Source organism: Drosophila gunungcola (genome assembly GCF_025200985.1).
Source record: "Drosophila gunungcola strain Sukarami chromosome 2L unlocalized genomic scaffold, Dgunungcola_SK_2 000008F, whole genome shotgun sequence".
Taxonomy (NCBI): Eukaryota; Metazoa; Arthropoda; class Insecta; order Diptera; family Drosophilidae; genus Drosophila; species Drosophila gunungcola.
Window position 1 is genome coordinate 2732005 of NW_026453163.1, and position 19145 is coordinate 2751149.

Consider the following 19145-nt stretch of genomic DNA (forward strand, 5'->3'; position numbering starts at 1 on the left):
AAAGATGAAATAGATGAGCGAGTAGTTGAGGCAAGTTTTAAGAGGATGCAAATTTCTCTTTGCAACGGCAAATGAGACAAACGAAAAAAAAATGTTTGTCGGGCGGACTACTCACCATCCTTCATGTACGTTTCGTTGTAGAAGTTGGGCATCTCCCAGCCGTCCTCCTCGTCATCGTAGTAGTGCGCATAGGTGCTGTGGTGGGAGGGTGCGATGGACTCCGCGTAGGGAGTGTGAGCGCCGTAGTAGAAGTTGACCTGGGAGCCGGTCTGGTCGATGGCCGGCGTCAGCATCTTCTTGGGGTCGCGGCGCTTCGTCGAGCGCACGCAGATCATCCAGATGAGCAGGACGATGATGATGATGAAGATCACGGCTCCGGCGATGCCGCCGGCGATGTACGCGAACTCGGAGCGCTCGGCGCAGTGGGGTCCCGTGAAGGAGCCGACGCAGCGGCAGGATGGCGTGCCCTTGAGGTCCTTGACGCAGGCGCCCGAGTTCTCGCAGAAGCCGTCGCACACGTCCGTGCAGGCCATGCCGGTGCCGTTGAAGCCCGGCTTGCACTCGCACTTGAAGTCCGACGTCTCAGGCACCATGATGCAGTAGGCGTTCGCGTCGCAGTGGGGCTTGCCCTCGGCAATGTGCTCGCACGGGTTGGTACACTCGCTCTTCGAGGTGGCGCCGCTGATCTTGGTGCTGTGGTTGGGCGGACACTGCACACAGGCGGTCTGCTGCGACTCGGCCTGGTAGAAGCCCTTGCGGCACTCGATGCACATGTTCAGCGTGGCGTTCAGGTACGTGCCCGCCGAGCAGACGGGCAGGGTGCACTCCTCCACGGAGCTGGCGCCCACCTTGGGCGTGGTGCGGCCCAGCGGACAGGCGGCGCAGGAGGGCTGCACGCCCTGCAGGCGGTACGTGCCCCGCGGGCACGGCTCGCAGCGTCCGTCGGCGCCCAGCTGCTGGCCTGAGCTGCACTCGTCGCGGCACTCCTTGCGCGACGTGGCCTCCGTGGAGCGCGTCGTCTGGCCCAGGCCGCACAGCTCGCAGCCGAAGGAGCCCTCGCTGGGCTGGTAGAAGCCGTGGCCGCAGGAGCGGCACAGGCCCGTCTCCGCGTCGAAGTACTTGCCGGCCGGGCACCGCTCCTTGCAGTCCGCCGCCGAGCGGGCCCCAGGTCCCGCCGTCACTCCCGGACGGCCGGCGATCACCGGGCACTTGCTGCACTGCTGCTGGCCCGCCTCCGACTGGTAGCTGCCGCGGGCACAGGCCAGGCACGTCTTGTTGGCACTGTCGTAGAAGGTGCCGATGGCGCAGGGCACGCAATCTGGAATCATGACCACCTGGCCCACGGGACAGGCGTACTCCGAGCCCAGTTCCAGCGAGGCCGGGTCGGGCACCGTGTTGGGCAGGATCTCCTGCACCGCGAACTGGTCATCCTCGAGGATGAGCTTCTCGAGCAGCTGCTTGACACTGGACCGCTCGCCCGTCGACGTGTGCACCACAGGATCGCTGTGGAGGGAAGGATCGAGATGAATTAGTTGCGATCACATTGGGAAACATATGTTAATGTCCGGATATGGTGTTTTTGGGCAAGTGTCACATTAAGACTGCAACGATTTTTTCTTTTCTATTACATTTAAGATTAACAGCACAGGCTTTCTCGACATTTAAAAGGGGGAGTGGGGCTTTTGCTTCCATTTTATTTTTGTCTCACATGAACGCCTAATATGTCAAGAATATTGTGTCTGAATTTCGAAATTTCTAATTTCTACGATTTTTCTGTTACAACTATAGTCAATGTAAATAAAGTTTATAAGCTAAACTTTTTTTTCGAGGAGCTCTAGAGTAATTCCTCTTTTTCCTTTTAAATTCTCCATGAAAAGTGAGTTTTCTTCAAAATGCATACTGTAATGTACCATTGGTTTTTAAGAACTTTTTTTTCATGAACATTCTTTCCTCTTATGAAAAATTATGATATGTTTAAAAGACTAAATCATAACGCTGAGAAATATGTGTAAATTTTAATAAGTTCTTCTAAGCTTCCTTAAAAAGCAGGTATCCCAAACCAAGTGAAATTGAAATGTCTCTTAGAATACCAAAATAGTTCGACTTTTGTGACACCCAACACTTTTTCGGACGTAAATGAGTAAGCTTTAACTTTGTGTTAGCACGCATAGACCAGTAACATGAGGTTAGATGGGCATTGGGTTTAATTGATTGGTTGATTGGATGGATGTTGGATTAGACTGAGACTGATAATTGCTGGTAATTGGTAGATGGTAGTACTGGGTGCAGATTTGATGCTGGGCAGAACGGGTGCAATTGTCGGATTGGTTATGCGGAAATGAACCAACAAAGGAGTGCTAGACATACTTTACAGCCGGGAAGGCTATCTCCAGGGTGTATGTATCGCCGCCGGTTTGTTGGCGTCCCTGGCGACCCGTCAAAGCCAGATCGTCATCCTCCTCGCTGCAAATTGGGTTACACAACAAAACACACAAAACACATATAACATATACACAGTGTACACGGGTGGGTAGCCGCGATCAGGACATGCTAGCTGTACTCTTTTGGGCATGCAACTACTTACTTGACCACTGGTAGTTCGGCCTCCATGACATAGACACCGCCATCCTTGGCCTGGCGCCGCACGCGGTTGTTCTGGGCAGCTCGGTAATGGTCGCACTTCACATCGATCTGAATGTCCTTGCACTCCCTGGAAGGTCGGGAAAAAAGGTGGATTATAGAGGGTGTGCCAAGAGGAGCCGGAGTACCACAACAAACCTAGTTCCTTCGATGGCGTACGAGCAGAAGTTCCAGTCCCTGTTCAGGCCATTCACCGAGTTGGTGACCTTCTGGCGGAGCACCGCCTGACCAGCCTTGTTGCACAGCACGTCCGAGGGGAAGAGCATCTTGATGCGGAACACGCGCTGGGCGGGCTTCGAGGGCGAGCAGGAGGGGTAGACCAGGGGCATCGATGGTTCGCGTGTGGGTCGCCAGAAGCCCTCGGCTCCGCAGGTGTAGAACTCGGGCACCTGCTCCGAGAAGCGGAGACCCGCATTGCAGGCGATCTCGCAGACCTTGAACTGACCGCCTGCGCCCCAATCCTTGCACACCTGCGATCCACCAACGGGATCGGCCAGAGCTGGGCAGAAGTCGGCTGATAAATAGGTAAAGAAAAGTTAATCAGACATCAAATATATAACATATAACATAATCAAATAAAAGAAAAAGAAAAACAATAAAAGTACTAAAAAAAAATGTATGTTGTGAGGAGCAAAATTTTAAATTTATACGGGCGGCTACTCAAATTTAACTCAAATTTAAATGAAATACAGCCGGTAATAATTGCAATTTGTGCAACAAAAATAAATAATTTTAAAAAAAGTAATATAATTAAAAAAAAAAATATTTTAGAAGTAAAAAAAAGGTTTTTAATTTATGTTCGATCGTCGGAATTTGTGTATCAAAATTTTTAGATAAGTAAGCTATCTCAACAAGTTAACGCTTACTGTGACTAGGGCTTTGATATTAGATACACTGGTAAACAAAAAAACGTATTAAGTCCAAATAATTTTAATCTACTACAATTGATCTTAGTTATTTTAAAAATGTAAATATTATTTAAAAACGTAATCAAAATCTAAGCCATATTTCACTTTAATAAAATTAATTTAAATCAAATGGAAAATAAGTTTTATCTAATAATTCCCGCTTTAATTTTAATATTTTAATCATGCAATTTATTAGGCATTGTATGAAATAATATGATTTAGTGTTTAATTTTTTTTTTGTAAACCCTCCCTATACTCACTTAGCAGGGAAACCTTGAAGCTGCAGGAGGCCGTGTTTCCGGAGGCATCGGATGCAATGTAGGTGATGTCGTAGGTGCCCCACAGCAAGGTGGTTCCGGAGCGGTGTCCGTTGCGCTCGTAGATCTTGGTCACGCCGATGTTGTCGCTGAAGTGCGGTTCGTCCCAGGTGACCACGGCCGAGCCGTTCTTGGCGATCACCCACAGGTCGCCGGGGCAGTGCTCCACCACGGGGGGCTCCTTGTCGACCACCAGCTGCTGGCAGTTGGCGCCCGTGTAGCCCACCGGGCACTTGCGCTGTCCACACAGCGAGGGCACGTTGCGCTCCACTCCGCCGGAGGTGACCTCGTAGCCGGCCCAGTTGAGGATGAGGCCGGGGTAGAGGACGGGCTCGGAGCGACAGTCGCGCACCTGCTTCTGGATCTCGGACGTGATGTCGAGGGCGCGGGCCCACACCTGGGCCTTGGTCACGGTGCCCTGGAAGCCGGCGTCCGAGTAGGCCAGCGCCAGCTCGTGGCTCAGTCCGTAGGGCTGTGGGCGGCCCAGCACTGCCCAGAGATGGGAGGGCAGGGCGCCACCCGAGCCGTACTCCATCTTGCTGGCAATCAGTCCCTCCGTGATCAGCTGCAGCTGGCCGGAGATGCCGTCCCAGACGACGGCCACGTGGTGCCACTGGCCGTCGTTCACGGAGGTGTACTCGCCGAAGCTGAGGAAGGCGTCGGACTGGTCCTCGAACAGGGAGACCTGCACGCCGCTGGAGTGGGCCTGCAGCAGGATGCGCCGGCGCTGGGTCATGCGGGCGGACTCCACGCCGTACAGCGTAAAGAAGATGCCGGGGTCGTCCTTCTGGGCGAACTGCACCCACATGGCCACGGTCAGGCTGTTGGCCTCGCCGGTGGCGAAGGGCACTACCTGGGCGGCGGTGGAGCGCGAAGGGTCGCTGAAGTACAGGTCGTAGTCCACCTGGATGGCCTTGCGGCAGTCGTCGCCGGTCATGTTAAAGGGGCACTGGCAGTAGAAGCCGTTGGTGAGGTCCACGCAGCTGGCGCCCGGCGGGCACGAGTTATCCTTACAGTCCACAATGTCCTGCTCGCAGTTGTGTCCGGTGAAGCCAGGCGGACACTGGCAGCTGTAGCCAGCTCCGTTGTCCAGGCAGGTGGCCCCGTTCTGGCAGACCTGCTCCTCGCAGGCGTCGTACTCGTACTGGCAGCCCACGCCCGCGTAGTCCGCCGGACAGCTGCAGTTGAGCCCGGAGCCAAAGTCCTGGCACTTGCCGCCGTGCATGCACGGGTCGCCGATGCAGCGCTCCGGCGCGGTCTCGCAGTTCTTGCCGTCCGTGCCGCTGGGGCACACGCAGAAGTAGTCCTGGAACAGGTCGATGCAGCTGGCGTCGTTCTGGCACGGTGCCTGCGTTCCGCAGGTGGTCACCTGCTGCTCGCAGCGCCTGCCGCTCCACCCGGGCTCGCAGCCGCACTCGAAGCCGCCGACGCGGTCGCGGCACAGGCCGTTGTTCAGGCAGGGCTGCGCCTCGCAGTCGTCAATGTCCTCGGCGCAGAGCGGGCCGCGGAAGCCGTCGCGGCACACGCACTCGAAGCGGTTGTCCAGGTCGAGGCAGCGCTCCGTGCCCACCGGGTGGCAGGGGTCGCTGAGGCACTCGTCGATCTCGGCCTCGCAGGCCAGGCCCACGTAGCCTGGGCGGCAGCGACAGCTGAAGCCGTCCAGCTGGTCCACACAGGTGGCCCCGTGCTGGCAGGGGGCGGAGGCACAGTCGTCGATGGTGTGCTGGCAGTTCTTGCCGGTGTAGCCCGGCTCGCAGTTGCAGGCGAAGCCGTCGACCAGGTCCACGCAGGTGCCCTCGTTGGCGCAGGGCCGCTGGGCGCAGTCGTCCACGTTCTGGTCACAGGCCGCTCCCGTCCAGCCTGGCTGGCAGACGCACTCGTGGTCGAAGAGGCGGTCCACGCAGGTGCCGTGCTTGCAGGGCTCCGACAGGCAGAGGTCGATCTTCTGCTCGCAGCGCTTGCCGGTGAAGCCGGGCGGACAGGCGCACTGGAAGTCGTTGGCCAAGTCCGTGCAGTTGGCGCCCAGCAGGCAGGGGTTCTCCGCGCAGTCGTCGATGTTCAGCTCGCAGTGGACGCCCTCCCAGCCCGGCACGCACTCGCACTTGTAGCGGCCCTGCTCCAGGGCCTGGCAGCTGGCCCCGTTGCCGCAGGGATTGCCGTTGGCCGTGCAGGGGTCGATGGTCACGTCGCACTGCTCGCCGGTGTAGCCGGAGCGGCACAGGCAGGTCACGTTCCCCAGGCCCGGCTCGTTCTTGCACATGGCCCGCGTCGGGCAGGTGTCGTTGCCGCAGTCGCTGGCCTCCTCCTGGCAGTTGAGGCCGGCGTAGCCGGCGGGACACTCGCAGCGGTAGCCCTGCGGCAGGTCCTTGCACTGGCCGCCGTTGAAGCAGGGCTGCGAGGCGCACTCGTCGATGTCCTGCTCGCAGCGGCGCCCGGAGAAGCCGGCCGGGCAGAAGCACTGCACGTCGTGGCCCATGGGCACGCACAGGCCGCCGTGCTGGCAGGCCCCCTCGCCGCACACCACCGGCTTGCACTGCTCGCGGCCCTTGGCGGCGGGGGCGTCGGTCCGCATGTTGCTGGGGCACTCGTTGCAGCTCTGCGACCCGGCCGCTCCCTGGTAGTGGTGCAGCGGGCAGGGCGAGCAGGGCGCCAGTCCGGTGGCCGAGTAGGTTCCTGGGGCGCACTTGGCGCGGCACAGGTCCTTGTTCGAGGCGGCCGGCTGGTAGGTGAAGGTCTGCGCCGCGCAGGCCTGGCAGTCCTTGAACCCGCCCGTCGGCGGTTCGGCCGTGAACGAGTTGCGCGGACACTCCAGGCAAGGCACCAGGCCAGTGGGCGAGTAGGTTCCTGCGAAGACATGGGTTCTTACATTAGGCCTTTGTCAAAAGTGATGTTTACACAATTATACTACTTATACAATTATAATACTACGCCCTAAGTAAGGTACTTATCTTTTAAAGGGGTTACATGGGTTTCGTCGTACAAAAACCTGCCTATTTTCAATAATTTATTTTTTATATGAAAATGTATATATATTATATAAACTTTTTTTATTTTAAAGATAAAGATTTCAATAAATATTTGTGAAATTAAAAAAAAAAAGTATTAAAGTATTTATCTTAAGCAATCCCTTGGAAAAAAGGTCTGTCAGAAAAAAGGTGTTTTAGTTAAAAATTTAAATAAGTATTGAACAGAGGAAAAAAAGGGGAAGATTGTATTTTTGACAGACATTTTTACAAAAAATGCTAATTTTGGTGAAAATTTCTCAACTTTTTTTTTAATTGTTGCAATTAAAAAAAATCGTTGTAAGTGATATTTCAAAGACCTGTCCAATATTCAAGAACAACGCGTTTAAAGTTTTAAGTGACAATAAAAGTGGGAAGTGGGAATTTCAAAGCTATACCTCCTATCACTCGGGTTAACATGAAAATGTAGGACACTATTCCAAAATATTTTAGAAATATTTAAGAAATTTAAAAATGAAAAATTAATTCATTTTACTTTCAATCCAAGAATGTACCTAAAAACATCCATGACCAGAAAATTAAGTTTACTGAGTTTGAGTACAAATTTTCAAGAACGAGAAAGCTCAAATTGCTTACACTAATGATTTTTTTCAAGTATTTTGTTCTCAGAATGAGAAGCGGCCAAAAATGTAACTCCCGTTTAATTTTATTATTTGTTATACACAATATAAAAACTTTAATTTAAAAACCACCGTTACTATAGAATTAAAGTTTTAAGTAGTTTTAAGAATCTGTCTAGCATAAGACATTTTGTAATATATATAATATATGTAATTTCAAATTAATCCGAGAAAAACTAATGGAGTTATAACGTTTAAAACGACCGGCCAGACTATCAGTTTGGTCACGTATGACAAACATTAAATCGATTTTCCCGAAAACGTATTTTTTGAAGTTCGTGAACATCATATCTCAAAATCTACTGAACCGACCCTTATGAAAATTTGAACACTACTTGGTCACATAAATCAGCAGGTAATCACGAAGAAGTTTTTTGTTTTTTTTTTTATATTTTAAATTTATTTGTATTTTTTTTTTATTTTATTTTTAGCTAAAAAAATCTTCGTGATTACCTCGAAAAATTCTCCAGCTTTAAAATGCATGTTAATTTTTTTTGTTTCTGACAATCCGGTCATGATGTTCACCGCAAACAATAAAATTTTGTTTTCAAGGCGCCTCCGAAGATTCACGGTCACCAGCTTATTTTTCAATATTTTTCTTTATCAATTCTTTCTTACATCCTTCAAAAGTTGTTTAATAATATGTAATTAAATAAATGTCGCCGCAATAAAATCATAAAAATATCCGTTTTGTTTTTGAAAGTATATTGGACAAGCCAGTGGTATATATAATTTTAATACCATACAGTAAGATCCTTTCTAATTTTCGTCTGTAACATTAATAGTTTACAGCTACTGCTTCTTGGTAAAGATTATACCAATATTAAAATGGAATTTAACAAGTGTGTAACTTTAAGTTGTCCCTTTAAAAAGATTTCCACTCATAAGACATCTTAATACTAGTCTGTATGGAATCTGTACATACCGTAGCCGCACACGGGGATGCAGTCCGCATGGGCCTTGGTGCCCTCCTCCTTGGTGTAGGTGCCGGCGGGGCAGCGCAGGCAGGTGCCCTGGCGGTCGCGGTTCTGGTAGAAGCCCCGCGGGCAGTAGGTGCAGCTGTTCTGGCCCTCGGACACGTACGTTCCGGCGGGACAGTGGAGGCAGCGCGGCACGTCGCTGGTGTCCATGTTCAGCACCTCGCCCACGTTGCAGTTGAACCCGCGCGAGATCTGCGACTTGAGGGCTCGCAGGGGCGGGCACTGGTTGCCGATGTTGGCGATGTTCAGCAGGTCATCGATGACGGCGCTGGCGTAGGGAACACTCAGGTCGAAGATCAGGTTCAGCGTGGAGCCGCACAGGTCGTACAGTTGCGGCTGGCGCACCGCCGGCAGGATGGAGAGGATGAAGTCCATGCGGACCACGTTCTCCTCCACCAGCAGGGGCACCGACTTGACGAACGTCACGTTCATGTTCACGTTCACGGCCGAGCAGCGCTGCGAGAGCAGCTGGTTGAGGCCGGCGTAGTGCTGGGCCAGCACGTCCTGGTACTGGCCCAGGCAGGACTGGGCCACGGCCCCGTTGGCGCGGTACGTGATGGCGGCGGTGACGTGGTAGGCGGCCTGCTCCGTGTTCTCCGACACGCAGTCGGGCACCACGGAGGTGGGGCGCCACAGGCGCGACGTCTCGCAGGAGAAGCTCTTGAGGGGCTCGCCGTCGGTGAAGCGGAAGCCGGGCCTGCAGGTAGCGATGCACTCAATCCCGCGGTCGCCGGGCAGGCAGTTGATGGCCCCATTGGCCGGCGGCTGCAGCTCCCAGTCCACGCAGGGCGAGGCCTTCACGGACACCTGGAAGTGGCAGGTTGCCCGGTTGCTGTACTTGTCGGTGGCCGTCACGGTCACGTTCTCGAAGCTCCCGATCCGGATGGTGGCACTTTCCGGGCTGAACTGCAGCTTCAGATCGCCGGCCGTGTCGTCAGAGGTCTTGATGCGCTTGCGTGTGTCGTTGAAGTTGACGGTGTAGCTCTCCTGGCGGTCCACCAGCTCGATGACGTAGCTCTGGGGGCACTGCAGCAGCGGCGGCGTCACATCCGGCACCGTGATGTTGATCTCGCAGATGGCCACGTTGCCGTCGTAGTCGAAGGCCACGTACTTGACCACCGTGTCCTTGAAGACGTAGCTGGGCGTGCGGAAGTTCTGCGGCTTGATCTCCAGGCGCGCTATCGAGCCGGAGTTGTCCACGGCCGTGGGCTCGGTGAAGTTCACGGGCAGCACGCCGCCGTTCTCGTCGCGCCGCACCACGATGGGCTGCTGGGGGCAGTTCTGGAAGATGGGCGGCTCGTTGTCCACGCAGGGCGAGTAGCCGTAGTCGTAGCCCAGCAGCGGCTCCTGCTTCGGCTCCTCGCAGCCCATCAGCTCGAACTTGAGGCAGGCGTTGTCCATGTAGCTCACGATGCCCAGAATGACGAAGCGCGCCTGCACAAACTTGGGCAGCGTGATCATGGCCAGCTCGCCGTAGTTGCCCGGGTCGCGCATGGTCAGGTTGAAGTTGGGGAAGTACACCACGTAGTTCTCGCTCTCGGCCTGCTTGTAGAAGAAGCGGATCTCAGTGGGCCGGCCCACGATGTCGTTGGTCACCACGCCCTTCACCAGGATGGCCTTGACGCGGTAGATCTGGCCCAGGTCCACGCTCACGTAGGTGAAGGCCTCCTGCTTGCCGCACCACCCGGTGGCCGAGTTCAGCCGGATGTTCTTGGCCTCGTAGTTGGGTCGCTCCGAGGTGGCGTTGATGGCCGAGTCGGGAATCCTGCCGGAGCCCAGGCCCAGCGGCTTGATGACCTTGCACTCCGGCTCGCGGATGCAGGTGATGGGCCGCGGGTTGATCAGGATGTAGCCGGGTCGGTTGCAGCCGAAGTACACCTCCGAGCTCTGCTCGTAGCTGCGCGCGATCTGGCGACCATCGGCCGGTCGTCCGGGGTCCTCGCAGACCGGTCCCTCACAGCGCAGATCGCCGAAGTCCCAGATGCCGTCGGCCCCGCAGCGCACCACGTTGTCGTGGCGACCCGTCTGGCCGGCCAGCTTAAAGGTGTTCTGGCAGCCGAAGAAGAAGCTGCTCTGGTAGCGCGTGTCTACGAACTGGCCGTACTCCGCTCCGGGCGTGGGCATGGGCGGGTAGCAGTCCACCCGCGGACAGGAGGGCTGCATCCCCGACAGCCAGTAGTCGGGCAGGCCCGGTTTCGGGTCGTACACGCACTGCCGGAAGCCGGAGGAGGCGGTGGCCCTCAGCTGGCGACCCGCCGACCCGCATGTAATGGTCACGTTGTCGCGGAAGGGCACCAGCACGGACTCGGGATCGGGACGGGCCACGGTCAGACCCTCCAACTTGTCGTCAGGCAGGGAAACGCACTTGGCATCTGAGAAGGTGAAACAGGAATTGGATAAGAACAATAGCAGGGATTTCAATTGCCAGTAAACTTCTCTCGGACAGATTAAAGTTCCTGAGTAAATATCGCATTTAATGAAAAGTCCTAGACTTCTAGAATTACATGTAAAGGAAACTAAACTTGTCGTCCGGCACTTGGCATCTGAGAATATGAATTCAGAATTAATGGAATATTGGGTATTTCAACTAGATCAGGAATAAGACAAGCGGGGTTGAGTGGACTGTATGTCTCTACTCTTGCCAGTTTCGAAGCCTATTTGGTACTGAATTGAATTTCACGACGAGACGCTATAGTTGCGGCGTTGCCAACTCAAGAAAAGTGAACACATAAAATATAAGAGAAAAGTTCTTCCTAAAATATAAGATTAGATATTAACTGCAAGCGTTCAGGAACACAACTATTCAAACATCTGTATAAGAACAAGAACCAGATTCTCAATCGCCAGTTAGCCTTAATCGGACAGAGAAAAGCCCCTGTTAACCCCTGAGACTTAGGCTTGTAGAATTACAAAAGATTTTCTATGTTGAAGGAAACTAAACTTAACGTCCGGCAGGGAAACGCACTTGGCATGTGAGAATATGAATTCAGAATTAATCAAGATTATGTATAAGAACAAGAACCGTTTTCTCAATTGCCCGTTGACTTACTTAAACAGGTACATGAACTTCTTGTTAAGTTTCTATCGATTTAATTAAACATTGGCAGATCTTATAAGAGTAGATTAAGATATAGAGAATAAGTTTTAAGAATGGATTGTGCTTATTTAATAAATGCAGCCCCTAGCAGCTGCTCTTTTTCGTTCAGATAAGTTATATGCGCGGAGAAAACCAATTTGCTTTGACGACAGTTCTATCTAATTGTAATCATTTTGGACTTACAACATTTACTAGCGCTCGGGAAATAGTATCACTTTGTAACGTTTAAAATGTACATTAACGAAAGTATAGATCGCTTAAAAAATTCAGAAAGTGTGCTCGAAAACGTTCTACACCTTCTGTTTTTGTAATTGCATACAGTAAGGGAGATGTCTCAAATGTGAGATTGCTGGTCACACGGCGGTATACACTCGTGTTTTTTTAGCCCTGCTACATAACGTTTTTTTTCATCGCTAATCCTCAAGAAAATGGATTTTTGACTTTTCCTCGACTTTATACTAACATTTTTCAATTGTGTTGGAAAATGCCCTGCCATAAGGCAGTTTTGAGCACGCCGGTTCCCTACCAAGAGGAATACTTACAATTGCACTCTGGTACGCTGGCGTTCCACTGACCGCTGGACAGGCACAGGGCCGCCGAGCTGCCGCTCATGATGTAGCCAAAGTGGCACTGGAAGCGCACCACGTCGCCGAAGTGGTAGTCGTTGCGGTCGCTCAGCAGCTGTCCGTTCTCGGGGGCCTGCAGCTCGGGACACATGAGGGGCACGCAGGTCTTGTTGCGCTGGTAGGTGTCACCGTCGCGTTCGCCCGACTCGGAGCGCTCGATGTGGTAGCCGGCCGTGCCGTTGGAGGTGTACAGCTGGTAGCCGGTGTTGCAGCCGCAGGCGAAGCCGCCCGGCGAGTTGATGCACTTCTGGTCGCAGCCGCCGTTGTTCTTGGCGCACTCGTTGATGTCCACGCAGTCGAGGCGCGTGCAGCCCATCAGCTCCATGCGGAGGCAGGGGGCGCCCACGTAGTCCTGGATGCGGAAGCGGATGTAGCGGGCCTCGATGGGCAGCGGCAGGTTGAGGATGGAGAGCGTGGGCTCCAGGATGCGGAACTCCACGGCCGTGCCGTCGGGATTGGCGTAGTCCTTGAACACGTCGGTCAGGTCGTTGGTGTACTGCAGACGCACCGCCGAGCTGAAGGCCACGTTTCCGTCCGGACGCTGCACGGACATAGTGCGGAAGCCGCGCAGGATGGTGGGTGCCTTGAGGTCGATGAGGATCCAGTTGGAGCCCGGCTCCGAGGAGCCGCCGCACCAGCCGTTCGTGTTCAGCCGCAGCTGCGTCTTGCTGTAGCCCGGCTCACTGGCCGAGGTGCTGATGCTGTCGTCGGGAATGCCGCCGTTGCCCAGACCCAGGTCGCCCACGGGCCTGCACTCGGTGGTGGCCGTGAAGCCGCTCCGGCACTGGCAGTGGAAGGAGCCGTTCGTGTTCTGGCACTCGGTGGTGGTCAGGTCGCACTGCGAGGAGCTGCACTCGTTGATGTCCTCGCAGGTCGGCGGCTGCTCGAACTTCTGGGCCTCGCTGCAGCGCATGATGTTGCTGCCGATCAGCTTGTAGCCCTTGAAGCACTGCACCCTGGCCTCGTCCCCGAAGAGGTAGGCTCGGCTGGAGTCGACCACGAAGCCGTTGGCGATCTCCGGGAACTCAAAGCAGCGCTTGCGCGTGCACCGCGGCACGTCGCCGCTCCAGGTGCCGTTGGACATGCAGGTCAGCACCGGGTGGCCGTTCCGCTCGTATCCCGGCTCACACTCGTACTGGACAATGGTGCCGTAGCTGCGACCGCCGCCGTTGAGCAGCGTGACATTGGCATGGGACACTTCCGGCAGGGCGGCGCACTGGGAGGCCAGGCAGTGGGGCTGCCTTTCCCAGCGACCGTCCGGCAGACAGGAGATCTTCTCGATCGGAGCACTTGAGGCGAAGGCGAAGCCGGCATAGCACTGGTACATGGCGATGCCGCGGTAGGTCACGTTCGAGGAGCCGATGGAGAAACCGTTGTCGATTTGTGGCACAGGACCGCAGTAGACCTCTGCGGAGGGGGTGGAACACGCATTAGCAAACTATTCGGTGACGGAGATGGAGTGTACACTCACCCTGACACTTGGGTATGTAGGAGACACTCCAGTTGCCACCGCGCAGACATTCAGTGACCAGTCGCGTCTTGCCGGTGGCAAACTCCTGTCCAATGGGACATGTAAAGCTGACCAGCGTACCGAAAGCGGTGTCGCGACTGGAGGCCAAGGCTCCAATTCCGGGCTGCAGTTCCGGGCAGTCAGCCGAGAACGTGGCCGACCATCTAAAGATAAATTTGAGTATTTAACACCTTTTTCTTAATTAAACTATATGTTAAATCGAAATGGTGTCTCACAGAAATCTCTTCGGAAAATCAAATCTCCATGGCTCAGAAACCTTTTTAATACTGGCTAACAAAACAAAACAATGCTTTGTGCAATAACGTCGTTTTTTAGCGCCCAAGAAGAAAGTGAGTTAACGCCTTGTGGCATGCTAACTTAGCCTTTAAGCCCATGGGCGTTATCGCACTGGGCGTTGTTGCATGCACCCTGTAAATTTACTGATCCCAAACTCTGGCTACACGGATATGTCGCTTGGATTTGAAGCCAATTGTCCCGAAAAACCATTATCCTGAGATTTCTGTGAAACCCCAGATTGATTTAATATTTCGTATACGTTGAAATTTAACAGAAGTCAAATCTTCTTGGTAACACACTAAGCCTATGCACTTTATGGGTACTTACCCAGCAGCATTGTGCAGGGCATCCGAGGTGAACTTGATGAGCATCTCGCCGGAGGAGGCAGTCAGGGTGAGCTTGGGCGCGGCTGGACCCGTGAATCCATTTCCCGAGTGCAGGCGCAGACCGGAGGTGGAGGATCCGTCGAACACCTGCACGTTGTCGCTCTTGTGGACGGTGAACTTGTCGAACTTGAGGGAGAGCGGGGCACGGGCGTTGTTGCGGATGGTGAAGAAGCACTCCTGGTTCTTGGGGTAGTCGGCCAGGCCGAAGGCGGGCGAGGTCACCGTGCCGTTTCTGGCCGTGATCGTGGCCTTGCAGCCCTGGATGTAGCGCAGACTGAAGCCCTTGCCGGCCTCACCCAGGCTGGACTTGAAGTACAGGTAGAGGGCGTGGCCCGTGGAGATGATCACCCGGTTGTTCTGGGCCGTCTTTCCGGTCAGCTTGGCGATGGTGCGGCTCATGGGCGAGTCCCCGTCGCGGATCATAAGGTAGTCGCGTCCCTCGGCGACGTCCAGGTCGTCCACTTCGATGGAGATGATGCGCCCGGGCTGGGCCTTGATCACATACAGGCACTCCAGGCCGCCGGGGTACTGCTTGGGGTAGTTGGGGCTGGTCAGGATCTGGCGCTGGAGGGTGGCCTTCAGGGTGCCGCCACAGTTCTTGGCCTCCGTCTTCCAGGTGGCCCGGAAGCCCTTGCGCTCCACGCTGCCGTCCGTGGTGAACTTGACGATCATGAAGTTGGAGGCGGACACGAAGGGCTGCGTGGTGAGGTCCTGCTTGCCGCTGAGCGTGGCCAGCGACACGGATTTGTCCTCGGTGCGCCCGCCCACCAGGATCTGCACGGTGTCGAAGGTCTTCTCCGTCTCGAAGTCCTGGAACTGCAGGATGATGTTGCTGCCCAGCGGCCCCTCCAGCGTCCACTTGCACTTGCCCAGCGCGCCGTACTTGTGCGGGTAGTTGGGCGTCTCGATCACGTCGCCGCCGGACTGCATGTGGTAGTGGCACTGGGCCGGACAGTCCAGCTCGTCGGTGCCGTCGCCGCAGTCGTCGCTGCCGTCGCACTTGAAGGCCTGGTTGATGCACTTCCCATTGGCGCAGTGGAGGGCTCCCAGCGGGCAGGCCTGGGCGCGGCACATGAACGGCAGCAGGGACTCACAGGTGCCCAGGTCCCAGCTCTGCGACTTGCCGGCGAACCCCGCCGCCACGCACTCCCCGGACTCGGCGTTCGGCTGGTGCAGCGACCAGAAGCCGGAGTACTGCGAGATCAGCGCCCCGGAGGCGGACTCCAGCGTGTTGGTGCGCAGGTCGTCCAGAGAGGCCAGGCCCAGCCAGTACTTGTCCGAGGCCCGCTGGTTGGGATCGCTCGCCCGGGCGATTGACAGGGTCTCGTTGTTCTCCGCATAGCTGTCGATGGCCACTAGTTCGGCTCCATATCTGCAAGGAGAATGTACAAATTGTGTTTGGTAAAATTAAAATTTAAAATATTCGAATATAACATTGTTTTTCAAAATAAAGCTTACATAAACATAAACAGAAAAGGTAATTATTAAAATATTAAACTGGTTTATCCAATATGAAAATTATAGATTTTAATTTATATTTTAATTTAAAACTTAATTTTTCCGTACTTAAAAATAAAAATGAAAGTCGAACACCATTTCAATTAAATTAGTAAATTAGTACCGAACATTTTTAATTCAAAGTGAAAATATTTGGATTTACTATTTTTTAATCTCTGGGTGTAGGTACTAAATTAAATTAAATTAATATAATAATTTTTTAATCAAATTACTTGTAAACATGAATTAATTGAACAAAATTATATAGTCATACGTGAAAAATTAATTATTTTGTTACAGGTTTCCACACGTGTTTTATGAAAAGCAAAGCAACCTTTAAAAAATTAATTTTGTTCAAATCGCACAGGTTTATAAATTGTTAATCAAATAAGCTATCGATGATCGATCGGTTAAGCAGAACTAGGGATACAAAATAAAATCTAATACCAAACTATAAAATCGATTCGGTTTATTAACCCCATTAATGCTTAGATCATTTCTTATAAAATCAGTATAGAAAAACTACCGTTTAAATTTCTGTTTGCCAAAAAAAAGACATTTTAACATAAACCCCTTATGTTTATCCTCGCTTATTTATATTAAAATCGGAGAGAATAATAATATTACTTTTCTCAAAATGAAGTCAGACATAGGAATATTAGAAATAATGTGAAAGCATTTATATTCGCTTTTTTTCACACCAACCACTATTGAAGAAATCAACGTATCTATGTGTGAAGTAAAATTGCCGCAACTATTGAAAATCGCAGATAAGAATATAAAGACAATGATTGGCACTACTTTTCTCAAAGTGAATCGGACACAGGGGATGTGGACGATTAGTATGGCCAAGCTTCCGCTGCCGAGCGTAATGCAACTCCAATTATGCAGCTGCGCTTTACTTTCTATTTTCTGTTTCTATCTCAATTAGGTGCTGCCGCATGCGGATCGGGGGAAATCGGACTCACTACACGTAAAACTTTCATTTCCAATCGCCAAACTCAGTTTGATTTCAATCTCATAACTTGGAGTTCTTCTTGGAGTTCGCGCCCAGCAAGCAAAACTCGTTTCCCCCCAAAAAGCCGTTGCGACATTACGCATTCGCCGCGTGGGACGTGGCTGCCTCTGGCAAATGGCTGCAGCTGGGGCATGCCAAAAGATAAATCGAAAATCACACAGCATTATGTATGTGAGACACTCCCTTGCGAGTGCTGCCCCACTCCCTGCCGTCGAAAATGCTGCGTGCCACACAAGAGTGAAAACTTCAGACGCGGCTCCGTAAGTCACCTTATTGGCTTGCCATTTTATTTTACGTACATGGCTTGGGCGTGTATTATGGTAAGCAAAAACTGTTCGATATGTTTGGGTTTGCACTTAGCGGGTTATTTACCAAAGAAATTTCTATGCTGGCGAAACTAAAAGTTTGCTTATTATATTTATTCTCGTTTTGGGATGCTAACAACTCGCATCTCACTAAATTGCCATAACTTCCAGTTAAATAATGTTCATGGAAAATATATAGCCATTATATACGTTACTCGTAGAGAAATAGGGTATATTGTATTTGTTGAAATGTATGTATCAGGTAGAGGGAAGCGTTTCCGACCGTATAAAGTATATATATTCTTGATCAGGATCAATAGCCGAGTCGATCTAGCCATGTCCGTCTGTCGGCTCGTCTGTCCGTCTGAATGAACGCCGAGATCTCGGAAACTATAAAAGCTAGATATTTGGGACTTCTTGTAATTTCTAAGCAGCGTAAGTTTTTTTTAAACGGAGCCACGCCCACTTTAACGCCCACAAGTCGTGAATGTATATACTGTCACTCTTAGACATGCTATACCTAAGGTATTGGACTCTGTGAGTGGGATTCGGTCATATCTATCGGTAGACACAAACATTTTTAAATCGAGCTAATGGTTTAGAAGTTTTGGGATTATAAAGTCCTCTGCCGCCGCTTTGCCGCTGCTAAGCCGCGATTCGGCCGCTGCTCTGCCGGAAATCGCTGCAGTAGAGAGACAGAACGAAAGAACTGTAAGCGGGGGGTGGGGGTGCTGCATGCTCTTACTCTCTAGTGTTGGCTATGCAGTTCGACACCTAAACTTCGATTGTTTTGTAGGGGAAATACTTTGGTTGAAGTTTGTTGGCTGAGTAACGGATATCTAATAGTCGGGTAACTCGACTAAAGCGTTCTATCTTGTTTTTAAAGTCAACTTATGTATGATCCAGTTAATTTCCCCTCGAGTCGTTTCCAACTTTATGTTTTCGTGGTTAAAACTCCGTTAATGCCAAGTGTTAGCGCCTTGTCAGGGGCTTTCCTTCATTCTACCCAATTTCGCATGCTGCGCACGCCGAAAGGAAATTTCACCGAAACCAGTGGTAAATTAAATACAGAAATATTTCTCAGTTGACTGAATGTTGGACTGGGTAACGACACCTGTCAACGCAATCGCCCAGTGTTGATATAAGCAATACCCCCACACACACACTCTTTTGTGTATTTAACATTTTGGCAAATCGTCCATTTGAAGAAACATAGGTGGCCATTGTCGGCCACCGTTTGTTGAACTCTAGACACGTTAGCGGCATTCAAATGAGCACTGGACTTGACTGGGGCGAGGTCTTCGGCATGTAAATTACATTAGGAGCAGTGGTCTCCGAGTAGCCAGCCCGCCTGACTTAGAGTCACGATGTGCCGGGCATACTTAAGTGCCATTTAACGCCATTGAAGGCGAGGAGAAATTGCGTAGGGCATTGACTTTCAGCGGGAGCCAATAACTTTATTAATATTTTCAGTTTGCGCCAACAACGAAAACTACACACTAGTGTAGCAAATGTACCCAATGAAACCGGTGAAACTTTCACCCCACATGCCCTGTGGGTCAACTCACGATTCTCACGTTCATTAAGCCGAGCCAGACTTAAAGCCAAGCTCTATTATCAAAACACTCTCAGTTTTCGGGTGGATCGCGGGGATTCTTGGTCAGGTGATTGCTCCACAAGAATTTGGGTCATTGGTGCAGGTTACCGCCCAAATAAACGTGCCTGGAACAGCTTTGCCAGAAGCATTCGGCGACTTTCTTTTCGCTCGAAAGAGCAAGGCGGATAAAAAGAGCTGGCGAAGAAACCAAAATTATGAATCACCAGGTGTATTGATAGCCCTGCCCAGTCGGCCAGAAAAACAATTTCAGACTTGGTCAGCAGAGCCGTCGACTTTTTGCGTTTTTGGCTCTGACTGCTGCCC

General features: G+C 52.1%; 1 protein-coding gene across 4 annotated transcripts in view; it reads right to left on the minus strand.

The window, feature by feature from the left end:
• LOC128253459 (uncharacterized) overlaps positions 1-19145 on the minus strand; it is a 39073-nt gene that overhangs the window by 1088 nt on the left and 18840 nt on the right. For 3 of the 4 annotated variants that reach the window (XM_052981860.1, XM_052981863.1, XM_052981861.1), the window contains 9 exons: positions 14346-15776; positions 13683-13885; positions 12128-13618; positions 8434-10860; positions 3809-6709; positions 2779-3154; positions 2585-2710; positions 2368-2463; positions 116-1503 (listed from right to left, as the gene is read on the minus strand). In XM_052981860.1, the coding sequence (XP_052837820.1) occupies positions 116-1503; positions 2368-2463; positions 2585-2710; positions 2779-3154; positions 3809-6709; positions 8434-10860; positions 12128-13618; positions 13683-13885; positions 14346-15776 (10439 nt within the window). The remainder of the gene's footprint in view (positions 1-115; positions 1504-2367; positions 2464-2584; positions 2711-2778; positions 3155-3808; positions 6710-8433; positions 10861-12127; positions 13619-13682; positions 13886-14345; positions 15777-19145) is intronic. The other variant, XM_052981864.1, reaches the window with a different exon arrangement.